This window comes from Erythrolamprus reginae, chromosome 8 (assembly GCF_031021105.1).
Source record: "Erythrolamprus reginae isolate rEryReg1 chromosome 8, rEryReg1.hap1, whole genome shotgun sequence".
Classification (NCBI taxonomy): domain Eukaryota; kingdom Metazoa; phylum Chordata; class Lepidosauria; order Squamata; family Dipsadidae; genus Erythrolamprus; species Erythrolamprus reginae.
In genome coordinates this window covers 37,678,757-37,698,470 of record NC_091957.1, presented here as the reverse complement: position 1 = coordinate 37,698,470, position 19,714 = coordinate 37,678,757, and the positions used below count along the sequence as shown (strand labels likewise).

Genomic DNA, 19,714 nt, shown 5'->3' with positions numbered 1-19,714 from the left:
ACTCTGTTATTCTATTAGTGGTAAGCAACAATATCTTTAAACAACTGTGCATACTGGTAGACATCTTTATTGAAAAAAAGCTAATAACAAAATGGCTGTTTGTAATTATATTTGCAACAACTAAGCGATTTCTAGTGAATTCTCTTGGGGCTTAGAAGCTTCTAGGTTTACTTTTAAATCTGCAGGAAATATTAGATGCAAATCTAATAAAGTTTAGTTTAGTTTAGTTTAATCAGATTTGTATGCCGCCCCTCTCCCCAGACTCGGGGCGGCTCACAGCAACAGCAATACAAGACAAATCCAATATTAAATTAATTTTAAGAACACCACAAGTTAAAAACCAATCATACACACTAGCATACCATACACAAATTTTATAAGCCTAGGGGGAAGGAACATGTCAATTCCCCCATGCCTGACGACAGAGGTGGGTTTTAAGGAGCTTACGAAAGGCTAGGAGGGTGGGGGCAACTCTGATATCTGGGGGGAGTTGATTCCAAAGGGTCGGGGCCGCCACAGAGAAGGCTCTTCCCCTGGGTCCCACCAAACGACATTGTTTAGTTGACGGGACCCGGAGAAGGCCAACTCTGTGGGACCTAACTGGTCGCTGGGATTCGTGCGGCAGAAGGTGGTCCCGGAGATATTCTGGTCCGGTGCCATGAAGGGCTTTATAGGTCATAACCAACACTTTGAATTGTGACCGGAAACTGATCGGCAACCAATGCAGACTGCGGAGTGTTGGTGTGACATGGGCAAATTTAGGAAAGCCCATGATAGCTCTCGCAGCTGCATTCTGCACGATCTGAAGTTTCCGAACACTTTTCAAAGGTAGCCCCATGTAAAGTGGAATAGAAATTAAAGGAAGGACTTATTTATAATGTCATTGTATGCAGGGACAATTGTTAAGATTCATTCTCAGTTGCCCAAATGGCTGATTTTTTGCCTTTGAAAATTGCTTTTGTACTTTAGTGAAACCTGAAGAACTTTACGCCTTCTCTTACAACCCCAAAACGCCTGAAGGCAGTCGAGAAACGGGTTGGAAGTCAATAGACGTCAAAGCAGATTACCTGCGGATGGGCATTGACAACAGCTCTTGGGAAATTAGCCATGTCAACAAGGATTACGAGGTGAGCCTGCATCAGTTTTGGGTCTGCTATCTAGGCCAGAAGATTCCACAGGAAGTCCTCGACTTAAGGACCACAGTTGAGAACAGAGCTTCTGTTGCTAAGAGATGTGATCATTAAGTGAATCGCAAACAATTTTATAATTTGTTACAGTGTGAATCTGCCCCCCTCCCCATGACTTTGCTTGAAAGTTGCAAATGGTGACCCTGAACGCAGCTAGCAACCAGCCAAGCCCCCAAATTGCCAGCACAGGACTGTGGGGACTCTACGATGGTTGTACCCGCAGTGGTTCTAAGACCTGTTTTCAGAACCTGTGTAACTCTGAATGACTGCTAAATGAAACAGTCATAAGTCAAGGACTGCCTACAATGCACCTCTGCTGAAACTCTGAGTCTGTGAGATACTTACTGTTTTGCAAGTGACAATTTAATTTAACTTAACTTAACAATTTAATTTAATAATTTAATTTAATAATTTAATTTAATTTTTAATTTAATTTTTTAATTTAATTTAATTTAATAATTTAATTTAATTTAATTAATTTTTACACTTGTGTGCCGCCCCTCTCCGCAGATTCGGGGCGGCTCACAACAAAATAGTGACAGTGTAACAAATCTAATATTAAAAACATTCTAAAACCAACATTGGAACTATACAACACAATCATACCATGCGTAAACTGTATAAGCCTGGGGGGTATCTCAGTTCCCCCATGCCTGGCGACATAAGTGGGTCTTTAGTAACTTGAGAAAGGCAAGGAGGGTGTGGGCGGTTCTAATCTCCGGGGGGAGTTGATTCCAGAGGGCCGGGGCCGCCACAGAGAAGGCTCTTCCTCTGGGTCCCGCCAGATGATATTGTTTAGTCGACGGGACCTGGAGAAGGCGAACTCTGTGGGACTTTATTGGTCGCTGGGATTCCATTTTGCAAGGCTGAAGAGGGTTTGCGTCTGTTTCTTGGTCCTAGGTTTGCAGCACCTATTCCCGGGAACTGGTCGTGCCCAGAGAGGCTACGAGGGCAGTGATTTTGGGGAGCGCGAAGTTTCGAAGCCGAGGTCGGATCCCTGTGCTTTCCTACTTCTACAAAGAGAATAATGTTAGTCATGCTGTGTTTTGGTTGTTGGGGGGTTTGCTCATTTTTTCCCAGCTTGCAACCAGTGAAAGTCACATTGTTTAACAGGGCAGCACAGGATAAGATAAATTTGATTGTCACTTTTTCTGTGAACACGCTGGAACGCATTAAAAAATGAAATTTTGATGCCTGCTCTCAAAAGTATGCGCACAAAGGACCCTGGGGGCCTCTCTTGGGGAAAAACAAGTGACAAACCACTTCCGAAAAACTTTTCAAGAAGACTGCAGGGAATTGCCAGGAGTCAGAAACTGATTTGAACACACACACACACCCTAGGGGTGCGGGGTCATTAAAGCAGCTGTATCATTTTCCCCGTCATAAAAGCATCTGCAACAAAGTAAAACAGACCCCATTCCAAAGTGCCTTTTCTGAATCAAGCGTGGAGCATGGCAGAGTTTGGGTTCGAGGCACCTGCGTGTTACAAAAACACCGCCAGCCTCTGGAAGATCCCATGTTGGGCTGTGTGACTTTTAATGCGTGCCAGTGTTTGGAACCCAGCTAAGTGCAATATTCTTCATGGGCCCAGGAGTTTGGAGAGAAGCCAGCGGATTGCTAAAAGTTCTGCTGACTGCAGCAGCTCCCTTCACTGGATCTTAGGGGAATGAATAGGTGGCATCAAGTTCAATTTTGTGAAGACCTGCAGGGCCACTTTCCATTTAGAGCAACCCAAAAGGCATCTTGTGCTTGTTTCCATCCCCAGAATGAGTTATGCAGCGCTGCCTTCCACTAATTATGTCTCATCTTTGCTAATCTCAGCTTTTTGAACCCAAGGGAAATAGCTGAGAGCAGATAATTTCCTTTATTACTTGGCTGATTGTGGGACTGATTCTTAGTGTGGAATCAACTGCTGAGCTGCCAGCGTCATTGTTCCTGTAGTGCTCTCTCTCACCTTCAGGCTGGGCGAAATGACTTTGCCAGGAATTTAAATTTCTGGGAGAAATTTCCCTTTAGCGTCGTTTGGTTCACTTGCATTCCTTTCTCAGCATTTCCCCCACATTGATGGCAAGTAAACAGAAGGTGATGAAACAGCAAAAGAGAGAAGACAAAACGATCACATCTTTATTTTATTATTTTATTTATTTATTTTGTCCAATACACAATAATATAGATATAGTAGAGACGATATATGAGATATAGGAGAGACTATAGGACAGGGGACGGAAGGCACTCTAGTGCGCTTATGTACGCCCCTTACTGACCTCTTAGGAATCTGGAGAGGTCAACCGTGGATAGTCTAAGGGTAAAATGTTGGGGGTTAGGGGATGATACTACTGGAAAAGAGAGGACTTGAAGGCAGAATTTTATTTGAAGCTTCCCACGATTGGGGAGATGGGTTGGGAGGTGCAGGAAATATCTATCCTATGTGGGATGGAAAATAAGGCTTCGTGGACATCAACCAGCAGCACGGCCAAAATCCATGATCTAATAAACAGCACCAGTTCGATTGGGAAGGAGTAAAAAGAATTGGTCATACGTGTGAATTCATGGAAGCCTGGTTTTCCGTCCAAGGAATCTAGATCGATGCGAACCCAGCCTATGAATATGGAAGGAACCAGACCATTCAAACAACAAGAGAGTCAACCGGCTGCTCAGAATATAGACAGAGCTCCAAACCAACAACCCACCAAGTGACCCACTGAGCCAACTGGCACACAAACACTCTTGCCAGTGGAGGAAAAATAGGGCCAGAAAATCCTGCTGATGATGTTGCCTAGTCTGGGGACGAAGCCTTCAGAAACCCCATTGAAACGCTTGGAGGGCAAACCGCTGCCAGAATCTAAAACTCAAACTCCGGGTATTTCCTGTTATTTTAAATATGCAGGAAGCCCTTGGACGATGGTCACAGTTGGGGCAAGAACGTCCGTTGCTAAGCAAGGCTGGACTTCACCCGGGTCCACAATCTGTGTTGCCCTGGTTGAATGAATCCTGGCAGCTGTGAAGGGGGTCACTCCGCCCTTGAGCCAGTCTGTTTCTCATCCCCCCATGACTTGGCCCGTCGGAGGCCAGCCGGGAAGGTCCGAGAGGGGGTGCTGGGGTCACTGCCTGGGGTGCTGCAGTCATAAGGGCACGTTGATTGCCAAGGCAGCCAGGTTTCAATCCTACTGTCCTGGCGATGACCCCATAGCTGCCAGGGTGAAAAATGGCCGCGCCCCTTTTCTCACGGCCATTGTGACTCCAGGCGGCCACTAAATAAATGGCTGCAAGTCGAGGGCTGCCTGGGATTCATCCAGGGAGTGTTCACGCTCTGCAGCCTCCCTTTCCAAATGGCGCTACTTTATCCCAAGCTTGTTCCTGATATCCAGGCATGCGTGGGTCAGCCCCTCTCTGTAGTATTGCAATAGTTGCACCCAAGTTGAAAAGGGCGTGAGTGCTCCGTGGACTGTCTCACCTGTTCTCCTCCACACCTCCTTTGTGTTTCAGGCCGCCATCTGCCGGTGCAGCCAGCCTCTGTCGGGATTTAGCGCCCGCTGCCTGGAAGACGAACAGCTGCTGCAGGCGATCCGGGAAGCCCAGGCAGGAAGCCGCTTCATGTACGTGGTGGACACCAGGCCAAAGGTACTTCTCCCAGGGAACCCTGGAGGGAGGCTTAACTTACACCGGGCGTGTCCACTGGTGGACCTCGAGTATTAGAATTTCTCAAAGGAAGGACAAAGTGCATAATGGAGGCTTGTGGGAACCAGGTATGTCTGCTCTAATGGCAGGGAATAGTGGGTGGAAGGTCATTAAAGAGAAAAGCAACCTAGAGATGAGGAATTTCCTGGCAGTCAGAACAGTTAATATTATAATAATAATAATAATAATAATAATAATAATAATAATAATAATAATATAATAATAATAATAATAATAATAATGACTCGGAGCGGCTCACAACAAGTAAAACATCATATACAACTCCAATGTTAAAACAGTTTTAAAAACCCCTAAAACAATCATACAACCCAAACACACCATACATAAAGTCAAGACAGCTAAGGATATATCAATTCCTCCATGCCTGGCGACATAGATGAGTTTTCAAAAGTTTACGAAAGGCAAGGAGGGTGGAGGCAGTCCTAATCTCTGGGGGGAGCTGATTCCATAGGGCCGGGGCCGCCACAGACAAGGCTCTTCCCCTGGGTCCTGCCAGACGGCATTGTTTAGTCGACGGGACCCGGAGAAGGCCAACTCTGTGGGACCTAATTGGTTGCTGGGCTCGTGCAGCAGCAGGCGGTCCCGGAGATATTCTGGTCCGATGCCATGTAGGGCTTTATAGGTCATAACCAACACTTTGAATTGTGACCAGAAACTGATCGGCAGCAAGTGCAGACTGCGGAGTGATGACTTCTCTCCAGAGGTTCTGGGAGGTTTTCAAAAAGGGACTGGGGAGCTATTTGTACGGACTAACAGGGTCTTTTGTCACATAGAAACATAGAAGATTGGTGTCAGAAAAAGATCTCATAGTCCATCTTGTTCAAGTAGGAAGTGTTTTATTTTTATTGTTTGTTTGTTTGTCTGTTAGAGTTGGAAGAGACCTTGAAGGTCTTCTAGTCCAACCCCCTGCTCGAGCAGGAGACCCTATACCACACCATGGACCAATCTCCCCTTGAAAGTCTCAAGTGTTGGGCCTCCCACAACCTCCGCAGGCCAGCTGACCGTCAGAAAATTCCTCCTTATTTCCAGATTGAATCTCTCCTTGGTCAGCTTCCATCCGTTGTTCCTTGTCTGCCCCTCTGGTGTTTTGGAAAACAGCCTGACCCCCTCTTCTCTGGGGCAGCCCCTCAAGTATTGGGAGACTGCTATCCTGCCTTACCCGGCCCTTCTCTTTGCTAGACTTGCCATGTTCAGTTCCTGCAATGGGTCTTCTATGTCAGTGTTTCCCAACCTTGGCAACTTGAAGATATCTGGACTTCAACTCCCAGAATTCCCCAGCCAGCATTCGCTGGCTGGGGAATTCTGGGAGTTGAAGTCCAAATATCTTCAAGTTGCCAAGGTTGGGAAACACTGTTCTATGTTATAGTCTCCAGTCCCCTGATCATCCCGGTTGGTCTCCTGCATTTTCTCTAGTCTAGACTTTCAATGTCTTTTTTGTAATGTGGTGACCAAAACTGGATGCATTACTCTAGGTGTGTTCTAACTAAGGCTTTATAGAGTGGTACTAGCACCTCCCTAGTCTTAGAGTCTGTTCTGCCAGCGTGTTTCAACCGCCCGTAATTACAGGGTAATTAGTCCAGGAAGACACACACCACACGATAAAAGGAAAACCCAAAAGTTTTTATAAACAGAAAAACAGAAACAGCTCCCTTTTTAAATGTCAAAGGGATTTTCTGGTACACACAAGGCACAGGTTAAATGCAATCCAATTGCTCACCCAATAACTGGGAAATTGAGTCCAATTCTAAAGTCCAGAGACAATCTTGAACAGCACAAACCACGATCTTGATGAAACAATGAATCAGATAAACTGCCACAAGGCTAAACCAGCACACTGTTCTTTTTATCTGTAGCACTAATTACAGCAGCCCCACCCAACCACAGGTGGCCTCATTTTCTCTTGTAATAATCCTTCAGTTGTTGTCTCCTATGCATCACTCTACGCATGTGTGGATGTGTCATTCATTCTTGTTCAGAATCCAGGGATGATACAGATGATTGATCTCCTCCTGGGCTGTCTGCCAAACTCCCCTCTTCCCTGTCACTCACGCTTCCTTGGTCAGAGGAGTCAGATTCTACTGGAAGCAAAACAGGCCTGTGGCATGTGGATGTCTCCCCCACCTCCACCTCCACATTGCTTGGGGCAGGAGCTGGGCCAGAGCTAACCACAACAGAGTCTATCCCTCTTTTGATGCAACTCAGGATTGTATTGGCCTTTTTGGCTGCTGCTGCACATTGCTGGCTCATATTGAGTTGGTTGTCCACCAAGTCTGGAAGTTGAACTAGAGGACCTCAAAAGTGACTCCCCTCCAGAGATCCCTTCGACCTCTAACTTTCCCTGGGTTTTAGAAGTGATTCACGCTTGTTCTTGAGCAGGTCCTGGGGACAGATATATAATGAAATTTTTCTCTCTTGGAATGTGGTGCACTGTTTGAATTTAGTTTGATTGCCACCTGTGGCATCTTATATCCTTAGTGGACAGAAAAATCTATGGAAGCCACCTCTCTCCTCTCTCTTGAAGCAGCAGATATGCCCAGTAATAAATAAATGTGTTGAATTTTCCTAGCTGAACGCCATGGCCAACCGAGCTGCTGGAAAGGGCTACGAGAATGTGGATAACTACGAAGGCGTCCGTTTTAAATTCATTGGCATTGAAAACATCCATGTGATGAGGAGCAGCCTGCAGAAACTCCTGGAAGGTAGGATGTGCTCTGCCATTACCTGCTCGCACACATCTGGATAGAACATCTGAGTGGGAGACCTGAGCAGCAGACTCGGGCACTCTCCTCGGCTTGTCCCATTTCCTTGACCTCTTAACAGGCATTGGGCTCTTTGCAGGAGTAAACTATCCAGGAGGAAGAGGCTATTTTATTTTATTTTTTTTTTAAAAAAATATTTTTATTAAATTGCAAAGACAAACAAAACATACATTACATGTAACATTTAATGGAGCAACAATCGCTCCTCTCAAAGTAGAAGCCATCTTTATATTTGTAATAAATAAAAAAGGAAAAAAACCTAACTCTATCATTGTTTATAAAATATTTAGATATATCAATTGTAAGATAATAAGTAAAAACACATCTAAAACATTTAAAAATATATAGAAAATTTAAGATTATAACTTAAAATGAGCTATGAAGGAAAAAAGAGAGAAATGGTAGAAGAGGAAAGAAGGAGTTTATCTTTATATTGTAAATAATAACTGTCTAATACAATATAACTACTAGGTACAAATATATTTAAAATAGTGTAAAAAGAGGCTATTTTTATTGGGAGTGTAAATACAGCACGGTGTGTCAGGATTGAATCACTTTTGTGTAACAGTGATGCAGTGGGCATTATAAATAAACCCTGGTTTGTCACTTAAGTTGTAATACATGTGGTTTTCAACTTACAACCACAATTGAGTCCCAAATTTCTGTTGCTAAGTGCAACAGTTTTGGCCCATTTTCCAATCTGTCGTTAAGCGAAGCTGGCTTCCCCAGATTATATCACTTCTACCACTTCAGGACCCTGCAGCGGTTGTACACATGTACCAGCTGCCAAGCTTTGACCAGCTGACCCTATAGATGCCCCAACAGCCGTGTGTGCAAAACCCGGTCATAAGTGGCTTTTTTCAGTGCTTATGGAGGTTCACTAAATGAAGGGCTGTAAGTTAAGGACTGCCTGCACCATTGGGTAGAGATCACTGCTCTAGGGGGGGGTCTTTGTGTGGATGCAGGTGAGATGACTTATCAGCCCTTAGAAGGCCCTTCGTTGTTGCCTCTACGAAAACTGTGCTTCCTCTTCCTTTTTTAAGTGTGTGAAGCAAAGTCTCCTTCGATGAGCGACTTCCTTACAGGACTCGAAAACTCTGGCTGGTTGCGACACATTAAAGCTGTGATGGACGCTGGAGTCTTCCTGGCCAAGGTAAAGCAACTCTGAGTTTGCAACATTTTGCAAAATTCCTGGGAAAGTTGCATGTTCACCAGTGTGCAGTCTTCCTTGTTGTTGTTGGGGTTTTTTTTTTTTGGGGGGGGGGGAGTTATATACAGAGATGGCAAAGTATTCATCATCATCTTCACCATCACCATCAGGGTCCATTTAAAACACCCTTTGGGCTAGGAGATGCTAGGCCTCTCTACAAGGTCCCTGGAGGCAAGATAGGTGGGAAAAAGGAATCTGGGTTTCTCTGTTTTTGGGTTTATTATTATTATTATTAATAATTGTTCTGCCAGGCTCTCTGGTAGAAGCCTCCCGAAAATTCACGGGTACAAATTTCAGACACACACACGTTTGAAAATTCAAAACAATGTCCTTTATGACAAAATTCAAAAGAAACAAAGCACCCTTTTTGTATTGCAAAGAGCACTCTTCCCCAAAACAACCTTGTCGGCTGTACAAGTCCCTTAATCAGTCCCTAAGTACTTAGCTAGTAGCTGTGAAGAAACGTCACAGCCCTCCTTCTTCCCACGAAGTGAAACACACACACACTTTACTCTGCTTTGGTGTCAAAGGCATGACAAAGTTCAGACACAGCGAGGCACGATCCTGAAGAACTGCGATCAGATAATCTTCCACAACGGCCAAACTAGCACGCTGCTATTTATAGCAGCAGCTCTAATTACTGGAGCCCCACCCAAACACAGGTGGCCTCTCTTATCTCCTGTAATATTTCCTCAATTGGTCTCTTCGATGCATAAGTCTGTGCCTGCGTGGGTCTAACACTTCGTCATCCGAATTGACTGAAGATAATGGTGATTGGCTTCCTGGGCTGTGTGCCAAGCCCCCCTCTAACAAGTCACCCCCATCTTCTTCTTCGTCCGAGGAAACTGCACTCCCTGACTCTGCCGGCAACAAAACAGGCCTAGGCCATGTTGATGTTTCTCCTGCCTCCACCTCCACATTCTCTGGGGCAGGAGCTGGGCCAGAGCCAACCACAACATTAATTAGATTTGAATGCCACCCTTCTCCGGAGACTCGGGGCAGCCTACAAATCTAATTAATAAAACCTGGGGGCTAAGCAGTTTGATGGATAGTTGAGGAGACCACCCCATGGAGGAGTAGTATTTGGAAGGGGCCGGCCACTCTTTTCCAGTAGTTGGGAAGCCACGTCACAAAGAAGAGGGGGTGGACTTGGAAGCTAAAGGGAGATGTACCCTTGGGGTCAGGAGCAATTTCCTGACGGACCAGTTAATCAAGGGAACCGCTTGCTTCCTGAGTTGTGCATGTTCCTTCACTTATTGGTCAAGTGTGATTGGACACACAAGGAATTTTTCTTGATGCAGATGCTCTCAACGTACATAAAAGAAAATATACATTTGTCAAGAATCATGTGGTACAACACTTAACGATTGTCATAGGGGTCAAATAAGCAATGAAGAAACAATTAATATTAATAAAAATCTTGTTGCTTGTATCCTAAGATTTCTATTAATATTGATTGTTTCTTCATTGCTTATTTGACCCCTATGACAATCGTTAAGTGTTGTACCACATGATTCTTGACAAATGCATCTTTTTCTTTTATGTACGCTGAGAGCATATGCACCCAAGACAAATTCCTTGTGTGTCCCATCACACTTGGCCAATAAAATTCTATTCTATTCTTCTATTCTAGAGGTTCTGAAGACAAGATGAGACGTTCCTTTGTCCCGGAGGCCATGAGGCTTCCTATTTGCGCACCGGAGGAGGGCTGGGAGACCTCCAGGGCTGAAGGGGCCCTGGACGTCTCCCAGCCCTCCTCCAATGCTCAAACAGGAAGCCTCATGGCCTCCGGGACAAAGGAACGTCTCATCTTGTCTTCAGAACCTCTAATTCTATGATTCTGACTTTGTTTTAAAGACTTTGCAGCAAAGAGAGGACCGGAGATATTAAAGGAAGTAGTTTTGCTTCCATCCTTACTTCTGTACTAAAATTTTGCCTCCGTTCTTTTTTGTTCTGCCTGTGGATATTGTAGAGCCCAGCAACCTCTCACACTCTTGCCTCCTTGTCCTTCCAGGCGGTCAGAGACGAGGGGGCCAGCGTGGTGGTGCACTGCTCAGACGGCTGGGATCGCACGGCTCAAGTCTGCTCTCTCGCTTGTCTCCTTCTGGATCCATTCTATCGGACGGTGAAAGGATTCATGGTAAGCAGGGGATCTTCCAAGGGCTTCACCCTGTCAGACCTGCCGCAGTCTGATCGCTGATTAGGAAAGAAAGACCCTCAAGAGGTTGGCGGCAGGCTGGCTCTGGGCTTCCCCTGTCCGAAAGAGACCAAAGGGTTTCTCCCCATTCCAGCCCCCCCCATGGCCAGCCCATCTTCAGCCAATTGGAACCCGCCCAAGTATTTTGAGAATCATTTGAGGGGCCACCCACACTCTTTCTCAGGGTGCCCGGCCTTGGATGCCAGTCCACCCTGATGCTGAGCCCCTCTTCCTGTTTCCCATCATGGACACACGCAGCTTCCTTGCCCCGCTGCCCTCCCTATGGCCAGACTTTGATGGCAGGATGCCTGTGAGGCACCCAGCTGGTCCTAACGGGCCTGGCACACACACCCTGGCGCCCCTCTCCAGGCCTACAGAAAGAGAGCTCTCCCCTAGCGACTGCTTCAAAGTAGGAGGAAGAGGAACTTCGTCTTCAGTCTTCGCATGTCCGATCCTGCAGGTCTCGAATGCGGATGAAAGCGGAAGTCAGGTCATAACTAGGGTTGCGGTTTCACTTAGTGACCTCTTCATTTAAGGACCACATTGCTGGACTGGGTTGTGGTGCATGTTTCACACATATATATGCAGAACACGTGTACATGTAGACAGTCTTTACATTTACATTGGTGTTTGTCCATCGTGTTCAAAGAGGATCGTGACGTCCAATAGGCCGTGGGCTGTCCACGGTGTGTCCTCAGGCACGAAATGTTCTGCCATATCAGAGCTTGCATTTGCGGAAACTAGCCTGTTTGTGCCCAAGTAACAAACCAGTCCAGCCAGCCCACCAACCCAACCAGCCAGCCATCCACAGACCAGTAGAAATGGAATTGAAGTCTTCTATGAAACACAGCAGCAGTAGGAAGTTGTGGAAAAATATATTTGCTTCTTTATACTACTACTACTACTGTCTATACTATACATACAATAAACTAGTCTCTAACTATTACTTTGTTACAACTCTCTTAGTTCAATAACTCACAGGAACCAACTTGTACAGTATTTCAGCTTCTTCAAAGCATATTTCCACGAACAGCAACAGCACACAGAAAACAGAGACAACAGACAGAGAGATAGAGCAGGGAGCTCTTGCCTAATTAAATACTTTTCGCGGAATTGCTAGGTTGCTGCATGCTCAACTGCCTCTGAATGACTCAGCATTCTCAACAGAGGCCTACTTTTTGCATTAAGATATTACCCAGGGATTTTTAATTCCTGACATGCCACATGTTGGGCAGACGGTGTAGGCACCACTGTCACAGCACTTGCCGCCATGGCTTTGGGGAGTGTTCACTTCTCTTGTGCTACAGTTGTCCTTCTGTCTTCAAATGTCTGGCAGCCTTGGTGGATCAGCGTGCGCCATTTTTGGGTCCATCTTGTGCCAGGGTTTCCCTGGAGATGGGGTCATAAGAACATAAGAAGGGCCATGCTGAATCGGACCAAAGCCCATCGAGTCCAGCATTCTGTGTCATACAGTGGGCCATCAATTGTCCATGGGGATCTTGAGCAGAAAGAGAAGGCAAGACCCTCCCTTTCCCCTGACCCCCAACAAATGGTACTCAAAGGAATCCTGCCTGCCTCAACCAACATAGAGGCGGCACATGGACATCCGTTTCAATAACTACCGATACACTTGGCATCCATGAATCTGTCTAATCCTGCTTTGAGGTTATCCATGCTGACAGCTGTCACAACCTCTTCTGAAAGGGAATCCCATCAACCAAGGACCTTCTGGGGGAAGAAATACTTCCCTTTATTTGTCTTCATTGTCTTGCCTATGAGCTTTAGGGAGTGCCCCCTTGTCCTAGTATTGTGTGATAGAGAAAAGAATTTTTCTCTATCCACCTTTTCTATTCCATGTATGATTTTATACCCTTTGATCAAGTCACCCCTTCAACGCCGTCTTTCAAGGCTGAAGAGACCAAGGCGTTGCAACCTGGTTTCATAAGAGAGGGGCTCCATTTCCTTGATCATACTTGTTGCCCTTTTTTGCACGTTTCCCAGTTCCATTATATCCTTCTTGAGGTGCGGTGACCAGAACTGTACACAGTACTCCAAGTGTGGTCTCACCGTCAATTTGTACAGAGGCAATACAACACTTACCAACTTATCTTCGATTCCCTTATTTCGATTTTCGATTCCCCGATGTCGACATCGAGGGACTTGGAGGAAGCTCTGAAACGTGTCTCTGTATCACTTCCTTTGTCCCCCGTGCGATCGCTTTCCTTCAGATAGCTCGCCGTAGAGGAGGAGCTATTGAGGGATGCGATCGGCCTGGCATCCTTGCGTCATGGCTTGCCCAGCATGTCTGGGCTTTCACCAGCAGGGTGGGAACTGATAGCAGGCCTGCTCTGGAGGGGACCTCAGTGTCTGGCACCTTGTCCTGCCACCGGAGATTCCGCGGAGACAGGTCATGTGGAAGTGGTCCAACTGCCTAGCGTGTCTCCTGTATACAGTCCAAGTCTCCTTGGCATACAACAGGGTGGTTAGCACTACCGCTCGGTGGACTTTGAGCTTTCTAGCCAGGCTTACTCCACGTCGGTTCCACACATTGGTTGTTAGTTTGCCACATGCAGAGCTTGCCTTGGCGATTCTGCGGTTGACTTCGATGCCAATTGTCAGTGCCCAGGAGAGGGTGCTGCCAAGGGATGTCAATTGGTCCACTGCTTGTAGCTTTCATCCCTTTAGTGTGAAGGTGAGCTCTGGATATTTGGCTTTCAGAGCTGGCTGATGCATCACTTTGCTCTTCCTTATGTTGGTAAGGAGACCAAAGTTGCTGCATGCTTTTGCAAATTTATACACACTGGCTTGCACTTCCTGCTCTGGTGCAGCATCCAGGGCACAGTCGTCAGCAAAGAGGGAGTCACGTAGAACCATCCCCTTTATCTTGGTGACAGCCTGGAGTCTTTGCAGGTTGAACAGTTTCTCATCGGCCCTGTATCTCAGGCTGACTCCTAAGGAGCTCTGTTCTGGAAGGCATCTGACAGCATGGCTGAAAACATGCTGAACAAGGTTGATGCCATACGCACCCTTGCTTGACGCCTTTTTTAACAGGAAAGGCCTTTGAAGCTTCTCCGTCATCCAGAACACGGGCCGTACATTAATGTACTCTTAGGAAGTCCACAGGTCTTAAAAGATTCCAAGGTTGGACACCCTCAGGTTAGAGAAAGGTTCTTGGAGAGTGTTCTGCCGGGCTCTCTGATAGGAGCCTCCCGAAAATTCAAGGGTACAAATTTCAAACACACACACACACACACACACACACACACACATTTGAAAATTCAAAACAATGTTCTTTATCACAAAAGGCAAAATAAACAAAGCACTCTTTTTGTATTGCAAAGAGCACTCTTCCCAAAACAACCGGGTAGCCTGTACAATTTCCCTTAAGCAGTCATTAAGTACTTAGCTAGCAGCTGTGAAGACACTTCACACCCCTTCTTCTTCCAAGAAGTGAGATACACACACACACACACACACACACGTTGCTCTGCTTTGGTTTCAAAGGTGTGAAAAAGCAACGAAGTCCAGAAACACAAGATTCCTGACGAACTCCGATTAGATATTCTTCCACAACGGCCAAACCCACATGCTGCTATTTATAGCAGCAGCCCTAATTACTGGAGTCCCGCTCAAACACAGGTGGCCTCCCTTATTTCCTGTAATATGCTCTTACTTGGTCTCTTCTACGCATAATTCTGCGCTTGCGTGGGTCCAAAATGTCATCATCTGAATCAACGGAAGATAAGGGAGATTGACTGCCTGGGCTGTGTGCCAAGCCCTCCTCTGCCGAGTCACTCCCACCTTCTTCTTCGTCCGAGGAAACTAAACTCTGAACTGATTCTGTCGGCAAGAACACAGGCCTGTGACATGTTGAAATTTCCCCTGCATCCACCTCCCCATTCCCTGGGGCAGGAGCTGGGCCAGAGCCAACCACAACAGAGAGGCAAAAATAATTTCAGCAAGCACACTTAGACCAATCAGTTCTCCAACAGAAAGGACACATGGAATGTCTTAAGGACGGTTATCTATTTTGTGCACAAGCTACTGGGGAAATTCCAGAAATTCCTGGGTCAGCCCTGGCATGCAAAACATTTCAAGTTCAAAACATCCCCTGCCATACCTTTCCTAAAGCTATTCCCATGTTATTTCAACCCTTTTGGAAGCATTCCAAACCCCGAGCGGCCCTGTTGCAAGCTCTGAGCATTTCAAATGTGAAACAGCTTGCATGCTCATAAATAAATAAATCTCACTGAAAGGCATCCCAGGCTGACTTTTGAAGATGATTTATATTTGAGTGGAAACATAGCTACTTGACTTGGGGAGCAAACTGGGAGAAAGAAAAACTGGCTGGAGAAATCCTGTTTTTATATCCTGCTTGCTCTCTTTCTCGGTGTCCCAATTATTTTTTAAATTGAATAATTTAAAGGGCACCAAATAATTATATTGGTCTGCGTGGATTATAGAAACATAGAAACATGGAAGACTGATGGCAGAAAAAGACCTCATGGTCCATCTAGTCTGCCCTTATACTATTTCCTGTATTTTATCTTACAATGGATATATGTTTATCCCAGGCATGTTTAAATTCAGTTACTGTGGATTTACCAACCACGTCTGCTGGAAGTTTGTTCCAAGGATCTACTACTCTTTCAGTAAAATAATATTTTCTCATGTTGCCTTTGATCATTCTCCCAACTAACTTCAGATTGTGTCCCCTTGTTCTTGTGTTCACTTTCCTATTAAAAACACTTCCCTCCTGAACCTTATTTAACCCTTTAACATATTTAAATGTTTTGATCATGTCCCCCCTTTCCCTTCTGTCCTCAAGACTATACAGATTTAGTCTTTCCTGATAAGTTTTATGCTTAAGACCTTCCACCATTCTTGTAGCCCGTCTTTGGACCCGTTCAATTTTGTCAATATCTTTTTGTAGGTGAGGTCTCCAGAACTGAACACAGTACTCCAAATGTGGTCTCACCAGCGCTCTATATAAGGGGATCACAATCTCCCTCTTCCTGCTTGTTATACCTCTAGCTATGCAGCCAAGCATCCTACTTGCTTTTCCTACCGCCCGACCACACTGCTCACCCATTTTGAGAAATCACTACCCCTAAATCCTTCTCTTCTGAAGTTTTTGCTAACACATAACTGCCAATGCAATACTCAGATTGAGGATTCCTTTTCCCCAAGTGCATTATTTTACATTTGGAAACATTAAACTGCAGTTTCCATTGCTTTGACCATTTATCTAGTAAAGCTAAATCATTTACCATATTACAGACCCCTCCAGGAATATCAACCCTATTGCACACTTTAGAGTCATCGGCAAATAGGCAAACCTTTCCTACCAAACCTTCCCCTATGCTGTGGATGATACAGCTGGTGAATTGTGTTGCTTTTATTGTGCACTTTGATATGTACCAGGTTGTGTTTCCATCACCCTTGAATTATTCTGGGAGTTGAAGTCCAGATATCTTCAAGTTGCCAAAGTTGGGAAACACTGCTGTAAGGGGCCTGCGTAAGTGCACCATTGTGCCTACCGTCCCTGTCCGACAGTCCTATTGCCCTTTCTTATCATTACTTTTTCCTTATGTTTATACATACTACTATTCTATACATGTCTGACAAATAAGTAAATAAAATAAATAAATAAAGCCACATTGAAATAAATAAATAAAGCCACAAAAAATCGAATGAATGAATGAATGAATAAATAAATAAATAATGCCATATTTCTGTCCCTCTCCCCTTTTTTCATTTAACATTAAAGGTGCTGATAGAGAAGGAGTGGATTACGATGGGCCATAAATTCTCACACAGGTAAAAACAGGTCTGTGTATTAGGATTATAAATGTAGAATAAGAGGTCCTCTTTTCATCCTGCTTGGAGCATGATAAACAAACAAAAATCTCCTAAACTGGAGCTTATAATTTTTTTAAAAAAAAGCAAGATATAAAACAGAAAAGCTATGGGGCAAACTAATGGAAAATAAGAGGGGGGAAAATAAGAATATTCAAACTTTTCCTCACCATACTGCGTGGAATGGACTGTGAAGATAATAGAATGAACAGTGATGAGATTGACTTGTTTCATCTGAGATAAGATAATGTACTTTTTTTTGAAGTCTGGAATTTTTTCGTGGACCTATTCCTGAGAATGGGAAAAAGGGTTTTGCTGATTTATGGATTTGCTGGTTTAAAAAGGGGTTGATAATGGGTGGAAGGGAAATACCGTACGTAATTTTGAAGAGGGAAGGGAGAAGAATATCTCCGAGACCGTCTGCTGCCGCACGAATCCCAGCGACCGATTAGGTCCCACAGAGTGGGCCTTCTCCGGGTCCCGTCAACTAAACAATGTCGGTTGGCGGGCCCCAGGGAAAGAGCCTTCTCTGTGGCGGCCCCGGCCCTCTGGAACCAACTCCCCCCCGGAGATTAGAACTGCCCCTACTCTCCTTGCCTTTCGTAAGCTCCTTAAGACCCACCTTTGTCGTCAGGCATGGGGGAACTGAGACATCTCCCCCGGGCATTTACAATTTCTGAATGGTATGTCTGTATGTATGTTTGTTTAGAAAATGGGGTTTTAAAAATATTTTTAAACTGTAATTTGGATTTGTTGTAAATTGTTTCACTTTGTTGTGAGCCGCCCCGAGTCTGCGGAGAGGGGCGGCATACAAATCTAAATAATAAATAAATAAATAAATTTGCTTTTACTACTGTAAAAAAGATGGAGAGTCATTACATATTTTTCCATCCTTGTTTCTCTTTGCCTTTTCTTCCTTATGCTTCTCTCATTTTTTCATGTTACTTCTTTTCTCAATGCACCTTTTCTTTATTTTTGATATCTGAGAAGACTTTGATTAAAATTATTATTTGGAAAAGAATATTCCAACTCCTCTGCTGTTCTAGCGGTTTGAAAACTGCTGGTGAAGGGTGGCAGGCAGTCCTTGACTTATGACCATTCCTTTAGCAATCGCTCAAGGTTACAGAGTCTTCAGAAAAAGGGACTCACGACCTCCGCTGGCCGTTGCAACCATCACATCTTCGCTGCAGTCACACGATCGCAACTGGGCAGCTGGCAAACCAGTTTGCATTTATGGCCGGTTGCAGTATCCTGTGATCGCCTGAGCATGAATGGCAACCTTTTTTGCAGATTTCCAGCCAACAATGACCATCAGGGAAGCAGCTGTGGTGTTTTTTTAAATTATTATTATTTATTAGATTTATATGCCGCCCCTCTCTGTAGACTCGGGGCGGCTCACAACAATAATGAAACAATATACAACAAATCTAATTTATTTATTTATTTATTGGATTTGTATGCCACCCCTCTCCGCAGACTCGGGGTGACTAACAACAGCAATAAAACAGCATATAATAATAATCCAATACTAAAACAGTTAAAACCCCTTATTAAAAGCAAGACATACCCACAAACATACCATGCATAAACTATGGAGGCCTGGGGGAGATGTCTCAATTCCCCCACGCCTGATGGCAGAGGTGGGTTTTAAGGAGTTTACGAAAGGCAAGGAGGGTGGGGGCAATTCTACTCTCTGGGGGGAGCTGGTTCCAGAGGGTTGGGGCCGCCACAGAGAAGGCTCTTCCCCTGGGTCCCGCCAAACGACATTGTTTAGTCAACAGGACTTGGAGAAGGCCAACTCTGTGGGACCTAACTGGTTGCTGGGATTTTTATGGCAGGAGGCGGTCCCGGAGATATTCTGGTCCGATGCCATGAAGGGCTTTATAGGTCATAACCAACACTTTGAATTGTGACCAGAAACTGATCGGCAACCAATGCAGACTGCGGAGTGTTGGTGTAACATGGTGTTTCCCTTAACGACTGCCATGAAAATTGTAAAATTGGCTCCAACTAAACTTACAACCACAGCAACTTGGGGCTGAAAATTCTGGTCCCAATTATGACCGTAAGACGTGGGCTGCCTACGTTCCTTTTGTATTTGGTCCGAGAGCGACTGAGATCAATTCAGCTTCAATATCTTTGCTGCGCTGCCTAGCAATTAGGAAACAGGATTGGCTGCAATATAGAATAATTTATTTTGGTAAATGCCTTCCCTTGGGGGCCTCTAAAGGAATGGTCGTAAGCCGAGGACTGTCTGCAATCACACCAGGGGTGGGCAGTGGGGGGAGGACCAGCCCCGCATTCCTTGCATCGCCGTTCCTGCTGGTGGTTGTCTTGGTCCCTGCAGGTGTGGCCACCTGGAAGGAGATCCCAAGGAGGTCTCTCCCATCTTCACGCAGTTCCTGGAATGCGCCTGGCAGCTCATGCAGCAGTTTCCTTGTGCGTTTGAATTCAACGAGCGGCTGCTTCTTGAAATTCACGACCACGTCTACTCCTGCCAGTTTGGCAACTTCCTGGGGACCTGTCAGAAGGACCGAGAGGATCTAAAGTGAGTCCTGTAAGCTGAATCTTCTTGAGTTCCCTGTGTTTCATTGGTGCTGATGATAGAATGCTAATTTCTGCTAACTGCCAGCAGTTCGATTCTCTCCAGCTCAAGGTTGGCACAGCCTTCCCTCCTTCCAAGGCGGGTAAAAGGAGGAGCCAGGTTGCTGGGTGCAAGAGGCTTGGCCCTCGGACTCGGACTTGTGAGGGTTGCAGCATCCTCTAGGTCAGTGTTTCCCAACCTTGGCAACTTGAAGATATT

At 45.3% G+C, this 19,714-nt stretch overlaps 1 protein-coding gene across 3 annotated transcripts in view; it reads left to right on the top strand.

Moving 5' to 3' along the window:
* Positions 1-19,714, top strand: part of LOC139171445 (phosphatidylinositol-3,5-bisphosphate 3-phosphatase MTMR8-like) — a 60,708-nt gene that overhangs the window by 11,178 nt on the left and 29,816 nt on the right. The window contains exons 4-11 of one of the 3 annotated variants that reach the window (XM_070759681.1): positions 970-1,127; positions 2,088-2,216; positions 4,674-4,808; positions 7,453-7,585; positions 8,689-8,798; positions 10,870-10,995; positions 16,823-16,872; positions 19,259-19,459. In XM_070759681.1, coding sequence (XP_070615782.1) covers positions 970-1,127; positions 2,088-2,216; positions 4,674-4,808; positions 7,453-7,585; positions 8,689-8,798; positions 10,870-10,995; positions 16,823-16,872; positions 19,259-19,459 — 1,042 coding nt within the window. Of the gene's footprint in view, positions 1-969; positions 1,128-2,087; positions 2,217-4,673; positions 4,809-7,452; positions 7,586-8,688; positions 8,799-10,869; positions 10,996-16,822; positions 16,873-18,234; positions 18,258-19,258; positions 19,460-19,714 lie in introns of all 3 variants that reach the window. The other 2 variants (XM_070759684.1, XM_070759682.1) reach the window with 2 other exon arrangements.